Consider the following 10,177-nt stretch of genomic DNA (forward strand, 5'->3'; position numbering starts at 1 on the left):
ATAGTGTGTTCTGAGAAAATGATGCCTGTTTAACCAGCCTTACAACACGTATGTTTATTTATACATGGCTTCTCTACGACACAGTAATGAGATATGACGCATATTTTTTACAGTACCATTCGGTTGGGTAGGAATTAAGGTAGAGTCTGTTACTTGTGGGATTTGGGCCTTTACTAAAATTTAAGACAATGTAAGAATGTTCATTCAAAGCCAAGCACGGTTTTGGTTTCAAATAGGCCTTGTTTTGGGACATGAACAGTCCAGACTCCTGGGTCCCTGTTCTGGTCATCAGAAAAGGTCCAGTGGCACAGAGCTTTTGAGGATGAAATCAGAGACTGCCTTTCTAGGACTTTACTCAAGCAAGCAAGCCCTTCTGTCTGATGGCTTGCAGAAAAACCAGCCATGGGTCATGGCCAATCTGACAAAAGACTACATCCCACTGGAGAGTCCTGTAGGGTTAATATTTGATGATGTCGTGCTCAACAGCTCTGTGACACACCCCCTGTACTATCCCCATGTGCCAGGGATAAGGACTGGGGGATGTGTCTGTTGCCAGAAATAAGCTGAGTGATAGGAAATGTCTCATTACTCCTTGTTGGACTGGGAGCTGCAAGCTCCTCTTTGATTGTGTTCTGCTTTGTAAATCTAGGCCCTAGTTCACCTGGGCCTTCCCGCTCTCTTGAATATTGATCCCCATGAACAAGTGCTTTCAAAAGGGACAGGCCTTCCAAGCTCAGTTCTTTCACATATCTTACCTCATAAAGGAAAAGATTAATCCTTCTCGCACAGGCAGACTGATTTCCTACCAAATCACCCGTCCTTCTGGAGAAAGACACACTATTTAATATATCAGCAGAGCAATCTCTCTTTCAAAAGAAATCACATCATGTATTTGTTTATGAAGTTAGTGCAGGTTCCTTTCTGGCCTACTACTATTATAGTCTTTTAATGTATTTCTTCCTCCACCACCAAGGCCCATCCATTGTAGCAACCCTGGGAACTTAGTACAACCCTGAAGGACTTTTCCATCCTTTCACTGAGGCTAGGTCTACACTACAGGGGGAGGGGGGATCAACCTAAGATATGCAACTTCAGCTACGTGAATAGCGTAGCTGAAGTTGCGTATTTTAGGTCAACTTACCTGGCTGTGAGGACGGCGGCAAGTCGATCACTGCCGCGCCGCCGTCGACTCTGCTTCCGCCTCTTGCCGCGGTGGATTTCCAGAGTCGACGGCAGAGCCATCGGGGATCAATTTTATCGTGTCTTCACTAGACGCGATAAGTCGATCCCCAATAGATCGATTGCTACCCGCCGATCCGGCGGGTAGTGAAGACGTGCCCTGAGGCTAAGGTTAGCATCCCAGGCATACCCAACTCTGCCCTGGCTTCACCTGTCCAGTAAACATCGTTTGCCTGATCCGTGAAAGGCAGCATAGGTGTTCTGAAGCACTAGCTATAGCACTGGAGAGCTCTGTTAGGTGTAGCCATGCAAGGGAAAGCACTCACGAAGGGTACTGTTATTGGCGTTATGCAAGCATGCTAAACTGCCTCAATCTATTCAGCCTGTCAGGATGCTTTATGTAATTAAATAACTAAGGTCTAGCAACCTGTTCAGACTTTTCCCTCTTAAAACGCACCGATTGATGGATTTGTTATTTGATGGTTTTAGCAGCACTAATGTGCTTATCACTGCCCTGCTTAATTAATTAAGGCGTCCTTAGGACACATCGGTTCGGAGTGACACTCATGATTTCACCTCTTACATTGTCACTAAACTCTACATTTTCAAAGCCTCATTCAGGCCTAATGAGAGGCATGATGCGAAAGAGCCACGTGCTGCTTTGAAAATGTAGAGGTAAGTTCTCAGCTTCAGATTTGGCTGTTCTAGACATTCCCTATCAATGAGTTATTCGCCTGTAAAGAAAATGTGGTGCCACCTGTTACTTGACTGAAGCACGATCATTTCAGAATTCTTTTCATATCCGGATCGTATGCCCTCCGACCTGTTTTATGGCAAACTCCTAGTATGGCTATAGAACTCTTTATTAGCTCACTAGAGCCTTATCTTTCTGCTCGGCTATATGCCTTGTATGCAGAAGGAGCTTTTCTTATTTATAGCAGACAACCGATAATTGTACCAAATGTGTCCCTGTAGGTGGTTCTGCCTTCTCTGGCATGTTTGAGGATAGCCGTATACGAAGAAGGAGGAAAGTTTATTGGACATCGGATATTGCCTGTCTCAGCAATTCGACCAGGTAAGATTATGGCTGTGCTGTAGTGAAGAGAACCAACAGGGCAGACCCTCAGTATGACTCTGTTGACTTCAATGCAGCTATGTTGATTTATGGCATCTGAGGCTCTGTCCAGCGTATGCAGCCGATAGAGAAAGTCACCGAATTTGGTACTGTATTATTTCAGCTTTAGTTATAACTTTGCTTTTAAAAAAAAAGTAAATAATTTTGAATATGTTTCTACCATCCATGAGGAGAGAAACACCCAAATTGCCCCAAAGTTAAATCTAGAATGAAACAAGAAACCTACAGAACTAAAACATACAACGCAGTTGATGGCGTTTACTGGTCAATTATAGCCATTTCGAAAGAAGGGGAGTGACAGTCCTCATTGACATTTCTCCTTTTCAGTCATTGTTTCTGAGGTCGATTGCTCAGAGAGCTTTAGCAGTGGTGGGTGGAAACACTGAGGGTGTGAAACATGCTCTCACGGGACAGTCAGCTTGGCTCATCCTTTCACACTTACAAAATTGCCTGCAAATGCTCATATTGTAGGTGTATTTTAATTTTTAGCCAATGTGAAGGATTCATCCCCCCTCCCCAGTCTTTTTAAATATGTTGCCATGTCATTTCTTCTGGTGTTCTCTGGGTTTTTTATTGTCAGGTATTCATGTTGTGTGCATATTACGGCATCCTGATTCCTTTTAATTAACTTTGCAGCTCTCTGAGTATCTTGACCGGAAGTACATATAAAGATTTTAAATGAAAATAAAGTAGGGTTACAAAGCCAAATCAATCCAAACTAACTGGAAAACAATACGAAAAGTTCAAAGAATTATATAAATTAGAGCTAGGGAAATAACTGATTTCTTTTGTTCGCTGGCACTTCTGAAAAATCATTTCAGTCCAGGTCGAACTGAAATGAAAAAATGCGGAAAAAGTTGGGCACATTGAAAAAAATCACTTAAGGTCAAAGAAACCAAGTTTCATTCGACCCAAAACATTTTGTTTCAAGCATGTGTGAAGGGCTGAATTCACCAAACAGCCGGAGGAGGAGGAGCAGATGGTGGTTAGACAGAGGCTAGCACTAACACCGGCATTTTTGTGCCATATGAGAGACCCACAGTCAAATCCCTGCTCCACGTCAGGCAGAGGGAAAAATTAAACCTGGCTCTCCCACATCTCCAATGAGTGCCCTAAGCATTTAGCTAAAAGTTATAAGGAGAGCACCACCACCCTCTCCTCCTCCTCCAGCCATTTTGTGAATGGCATCTTGGTATCCCCAAATTACTTTTGGCTGAAACTATTGGGCAAATTCATGTCAAATTCCCAAATTTATTTCATTTGACTGATATTCGCCAAAAAAAATACACCCAGCTCCAATCAAATTGCAGATTGACATGAGCCAAAGAACAAGAGATTAGTCAATAGTTTAAAAATAAAGGGGAAAAGATTTTTTTTTTTAATAGTGCTGTCTTGCACCTTTCACCTGCTCCCTTGTCAGTATGTTGTCTACATAGCTTGTAAACTTTTCTGAGTAAGGATTTGCCTTCCCACAGTCTCTAAAGTGCCTAGGTCACTTGGGCACTATATAAATAATGAATAATAATATGATTACATTGGACAGAGTTTACATTCTGGACTGGACTGCTCTTATATTCCAGGCTATCACTACATCTGTCTGAGGAATGAGCGGAACCAACCTTTGATGCTGCCAGCAGTCTTTGTGTACATAGACGTTAAAGATTATGTACCCGATACTTATGCAGGTAACTATTAAACTATGAACTACAAAGGTAAAATTAAATACACAGTCTTTGGAACCTTCTCAATCTGTTTGTGACAGAGAGCCTGAAACACCACTGTATAAAACTGGTGTAACAGTCTGCTTGCTGCCTGCTCGGATCACAGTCAAGGATCGGGGCCTAAGTACTTATTTCTTAGCAGACTTTGGGTAGCCCTAAAGAAGCCAGGAGTCTTGGGATTTTGTAATCTAAACAATATGCAGTGACTGTGAGATTCAAAGTAAAATGATGAACTTAATTTTTGGAGTCATTTATAAACCTGGGTGGTTTTTTCAAGATCATATTGCAAATGTGCAATTAAAAAAATATTAGTGTGAACGTAAGGGTTCAAAAGCGCTCAGCATTGTCCTAACTAAACATTACCATTTACCATTGTCTTCAGTGGGAGCAGAGTTGGGCCAATGCTGAACAGGCTAGAAAATCCCATCCTAAAACTGCCCCCAAAGAGTGCTCATCCCAGGCTCCAAGTGTTTTGGACATAAATTTAAAAACACAGTGCATAGGAGAGATAAACTCATTCAAAGCAGCAGCATTTCTCCTACCTTTTCTTCCCCCAATACCTCTCACAGTAATAAAATAGGGATTAAAATTCTCACCTACATATTGGCTTAAACATGTGCGGAATGTATATTTCCATAAATGGGGTTTCACGGTTAATGTCTTTGGTATGACGGCATAGTCACACATTCACTGAAGATTCTGATGTCCAAGTGATAACTTTGAATAATAGATTTCAAGAAAAACTATGCACCTTCTTAACACTTAATGATCTCTAAAACCATAGATTAACTTTGACCTGAAATGTTTACTTCATTTCCAGATGTGATTGAAGCATTATCCAATCCAATTAGATACGTAAACTTGATGGAACAAAGAGCTAAACAGCTGGCAGCACTCACACTGGAGGATGAAGAAGAGGTAAAGAAAGAGGTAAGGGAGACTTCAGTCACTGAAAATTCATCATATTTGGTGGGATTTTCAAAAGCATCTACGTGATTTAGAACTTCATTGAAAGTCAGTGGGACTTGTGCTCATCAGTCACTTAAGGACTTTTCAAAATCCCACCCATTATCTAAGGGCCAGGTTTTGATACACTTACATTGTGTTCATTGTACTCCATGTGGGATCCTCTTCAAGTCCATAGGGTTATGCATGGTCAAATGAAGTAAGGGTATCAGAATCTGATCTTTAGTGAAAAAGTGTTGGATGTCACACAACATGCGGGGGAAAAAACAACCAACCACAGACCCTCATGGTTGTTTAGCATTTTGATCGTGTGGTTTTCCAATTCCCAGTGAGAGGACTATATCATTCGCTTTCTTTGAAAATATTACAGATTTTGCAGGAATTTTGAGGGCTTTCTATTTTGGTCTTTGAAAATTGTATTCTCTTCACAGGAGGAGAGTTTCTCTTCACCTGCTGCACAAATTCTGATGTCTCCACATTATGAGCCCAATTTTCATTTACACAAAGGCCCCTTTACATCCACTATAAGGTTCCATTAAACTACCAGAGCGGTGTAGAGTCCTTTGTGTGAATGAGAATTCAGACCTATTGCTCTAGTTTAACTGTAATTTTGTAGAAGCCAGATTTTCAATGGTTCATCTTTGTGCCTTTGTTTGCATAAGCACTTATCACTAAGAACATATAAGAATGGCCAGACTGGGTCAGATCAAAGGTCCATCTAGCCCAGTATCCTGTCTTCCGACAGTGGCGAATGCCAGGTGCTTCAGAGGGAATGAACAGAATAGGTAATCATCAAGTCATCCATCCCCTGTCGCCCATTCCCAGCTTCTGGCAAACAGAGGCTAAGGACACCATTCCTGCCCATCCTGGCTAATAACCATTGATGGACCTATCCTCCATGAATTTATCTAGTTCTTTTTTGAGCCCTGTTATAGTCTTGGCCTTCACAACATCCTCTGGCATACAGTTCCACAGGTTGACTGCGTTGTGTGAAGAAATACTTCCTTTTGTTTGTTTTAAACCTGCTGCCTATTAATCTCATTTGGTGACCCCTAGTTCTTGTGTTATGAGCAGGAGTAAATTACACTTCCTTATTTACTTTCTCCACATCAGTCATGATTTTATAGACCTCTATTATATCCCCCCTTAGTCATCTCTTTTCCAAGCTGAAAAGTCCCAGTCTTATTAATCTCTCCTTATACGGAAGCTGTTCCATACCCCTAATCATTTTTGTGGCCCTTTTCCAATTCCAATATGTTTTTGTTTTTTTTTTTGAGATGGGGTGACCACATCTGCACACAGTATTCAAGATGTGGGTGTACCATGGATTTATAAGACTAAACTCACATTTGCCTGTGCAGGTGCAGTCATTGTACAAACATTTGTAGACATATGTCCATTATTGTGCATGCCTGGGGGCCTCTGACAATTATGCACTAATTTTCGGTGGTAAATGCATATTATAGTTTTATTTATGTTGAGGTTTAAAAACCACCTGTGGAATTTGGCTTCCCAATTCTCATTAATGTTACTAGAAATTGGGCACCTGAATGGCTTTGAAAATTCCAACATTAGATTTTAAACAATTCCTGTGTCATACTCTAGGTCTGTCACATGAGTTAAAGGGTATTCAGCACAAGCAGTTAAGTACTGATTCCTGGAAGGCAGGGAAACAGGGTCTCCACAGTCCTTTATTTGCCCCCTTCCCTATTTCCTGGATCCTTCATTCTCAAAGGTATAAAAGCTCAACTGAACTCACTTTTGTAACCAAGAATACACTCCCCAAATAAGATTAAATGAGTTAGTCATTACAGTTCCTTGGCCAACAGTTTGCCTCTTTGTCTCTTTGTTATGTACAGTCTCACAAGTTTGCTTGAATGAGGACATTGAAATACTCAATAGTATTTCAGAAGTTTATCTAGGACAATACTATACTAGATTCTATTTTAGTAGCAAACTCTTTTTTTAACATAATCTGGTAAGCACGTCTAGAGGTAAGTTTTTGCATAAAAAGTGAATATGCATTTGATTTGGACAAGATTATCACTTATTTGTTAGTCTAAGAAAAATATTGTCAGAAAGTACTTATTAAAGGCAAACAGGAAGATGGGAAGTTAAATTGCTGCAAACAGATTTGGTGAATGCTCTCATACTTCAAACAGCTTGAAATCTCTTAGGGCAAAGGCACTTACTTTACAGTGGGAGAGAAGTATGTTTTAGGAGGAAAATGGCATGATTGTGGTATTGCGTTTATCAGTAAAACTAGCAAAACTGATGCAGTGGCAGGAGATACATGCAAATTTGCAACATTAAGTTTCATTTTAAGTGTCCCATTCCTACCATGTCTTGGTACACATACATCTTGGGTAATCAATCTGAAATGGATTGAGCACTAAAAATGTATTTTTCTCATTCCTGAACTTTTGTGTATTTTTCATACTGTGTTCTTGTTGTTTTCAATTTCTTGGGCAAGGGTTTCAGAGTGAAGGATGTTACTTTTCTACGTGCATGTTTGCTCATAAAAATCACACTTGCAAGGGTAACTCTATGTCGAACTTCCAGATTTGTGCACACACACGTGTATACACTCAATTTTGTTAAATGGAGTTTCAAATATATAGGCTATATTTGTAAGATTATCTTTTATGTCCAAAGATGAGTGGTTTCCTAGCATAGAATTTTTTTCCCTTTGATGTATTTAATCAGGCTTCTTGCCAGCAGTCGATGAAGGAAAATAGACAAATTTTCAATGAGATATTAGAGCTTAACCTTCAGGTGTGAAAATCAGAAAAATCATAAGCTAGCAACCACAGAAATTACTTAATAATTATTTGTACTCAGTTTGAATCAGATACAGGTTTGGAATGATACTATCCAGGAATAAACCAGCCAAGTAGGGGAATTAGCTACAGAATTGATCATTTCTTTTGCAATATGTAGCACTTTATTTTCAGAAAAGAACCACATTTGAACATGATATGAATTCTCAATTTTGGATCACGGGCAGCTACATGAGTCCAGATCTTCCTTCACTGCAAACCTTAGAATTACTATATTTAAAATGCTGTGTCCCAGAAAAAAACTTTGTAAAATTAGAAGCATTTTAATACTTTAATTGTGCATTGTAGCTATACAGCTTTAAAAGTCCAGTACACTTTTTAATGTGCCTGTGTAAAATAGTTTGTAAGGAAGCAATTTTATGGGTACTCTGTCCCATTCCATTCCCTTTGCTTATATGGCACAAAGGGAGCAGAAGTCACTCACAGGTCCCTAGCTGGAGATTCCTGGGCATGAGGAAATCCTCATTGGGTGTAGAGCCATGTAACTAGTCCCTGTGCCTTTCTCCCTGCAGCCATGCCACAGGTAGGGTTGCCAACCCTCCCGGATTGGCCGGGAGTTTCCCGGAATCGGAATCGATCTCTCTGTGGCTACTGAAACCAGTCCAGGAGATTTTAATAGGCCGCTAAAAGGCTGGTCGGCGGCGCAGCGGGGCTAAGGCAGGCTCTCTATCTGCCCTGGTTCCACGCGGATCCCGGAAGTGACTGGCACGTCCCTCTGGCTCCTAGGCGCAGGGGTGGCCAGGGGGTCTCTGAGCGCTGCTCCCCCTCCCCCGAGCGCCGACTCCACATCTCCCATTGGCTGGGGCAGCGCTGAGCCTAGGAGCTGGATATGCCGGCTGCTTCCGGGAGCCACTCGAAGTAAGCGCCACTCAGCCGGAGCCCGCACCCCAGCCCTCTTCCGCATACTAACCCCCTACTCCAGCCCTGAGCCCCCTCCCACATCCAAACTTCCTCCCAGAGCCCGCACCCCGAACCCACTCCTGCATCCCAACCCACTGCCCCAGCCCTGAGCCCCCTCCTGCACCCAAACTCCCTCCCAGAAACCGCACCCTGCACCCCAACCCCCTGCCCCAGGCTCAGCCCAGAGCCCCCTCCCACACTCCCACAACTGGCATTCTGCCAATGATAACAACCTCAGTGTCCTGTTTGCCCACTTCTCATGGTTATCTCTGTGTCTTTGCCCATTGCCACCGCCTCGTGGAATACCCATTCTGAGCTGGCACCCCGGCCGCTACTCTCTCCTCATTCAGATCCTTCCTAAAGACCCCTCTGCTATTGACATGCACAGACATGAGTGAACAGAGACTGTAATCCCAAAATCTCCACTACATCCAGACAGGATGGAGAGTGGTGGCTACAAGGAGCCGATTGTGGCTAACTGATTCGAAGTCACCCAGCCTTGTCATAAGTCAGAGCACAAGGCATCCTGCCTTTACATATGCTGCTGGCATAAAGTCCCTTTTACAGGAAAGAATCAGGTCAGGCATAGGGGATCTTCTGAGATGATCCCCCCTCCTCCTTACATCAGGTGTGGTTAGAGTGGAAGGTAGCTACAGTGCCACTTTTTGGTGTATAGTAGAACAAAATCCAATCCTATGCATCTATATAAGACTGCTCTTCCCTGCTGAACACTAACCTTTGATGAGTAAGCACAGTCTTTTACTAAAGACATGACAAAGCATAGGATGTAAACCAGGGGTAGGCAACGTATGGCACGCGTGCCGAAGGCAGCACGCGAGCTAATTTTCAGTGGCACTCACAGTGCCCGGGTCCTGGCCACCGGTCCGGGGGGCTCTGCATTTTAATTTAATTTTAAACTAAGATTCGTAAACATTTTAAAAACCTTATTTACTTTACATACAACAATAGTTTAGTAATATATTATAGACTTATAGAAAGAGACCTTCTAAAAACATTAAAATGTATTACTAGCACTCGAAACCCTAAATTAGAGTGAATAAATGAAGACTCGGCACACCACTTCTGAAAGGTTGCCAACCCCCTGTAAACTAATGTTCCTTTTATACCTCGCTACTAAAACGTAAAATATGAGGGTGGAATGCATAATGTATTAAGAAAGATAGCCTGTGATATTCTCCATTAAGGGAAAATCACATTCACTTAAGAATTGTGGGTAGTCATGAATTATGAGAAGAGGAAGTGCTTTGTAACAAGATTCAATTGCTTGTTACACAAAACATGGCTCTTTGTTCACTTCCTGAACTAGGGTTACCATATTTAGCAAATAAAAAAAGAGGACCCTCCACGGGCCCTGGCCCCGCCCATTTCCCCCACCCCCTAGCCCCGCCCCAACTCCGCCCCTTCCCCCGCCCAAC

General features: G+C 42.2%; 1 protein-coding gene across 1 annotated transcript in view; it reads left to right on the top strand.

Moving 5' to 3' along the window:
• Window positions 1-10,177, top strand: part of PLCB1 (phospholipase C beta 1) — a gene marked incomplete in the record, with an annotated part of 630,990 nt that overhangs the window by 497,388 nt on the left and 123,425 nt on the right. The window contains 3 exon segments of the mRNA XM_034764106.1: window positions 2,155-2,254; window positions 3,895-3,999; window positions 4,856-4,965. Of these exon segments, the coding sequence (XP_034619997.1) occupies window positions 2,155-2,254; window positions 3,895-3,999; window positions 4,856-4,965 (315 nt within the window).

Source organism: Trachemys scripta, chromosome 3 (assembly GCF_013100865.1).
Source record: "Trachemys scripta elegans isolate TJP31775 chromosome 3, CAS_Tse_1.0, whole genome shotgun sequence".
In the NCBI taxonomy this organism is placed as follows: domain Eukaryota; kingdom Metazoa; phylum Chordata; order Testudines; family Emydidae; genus Trachemys; species Trachemys scripta.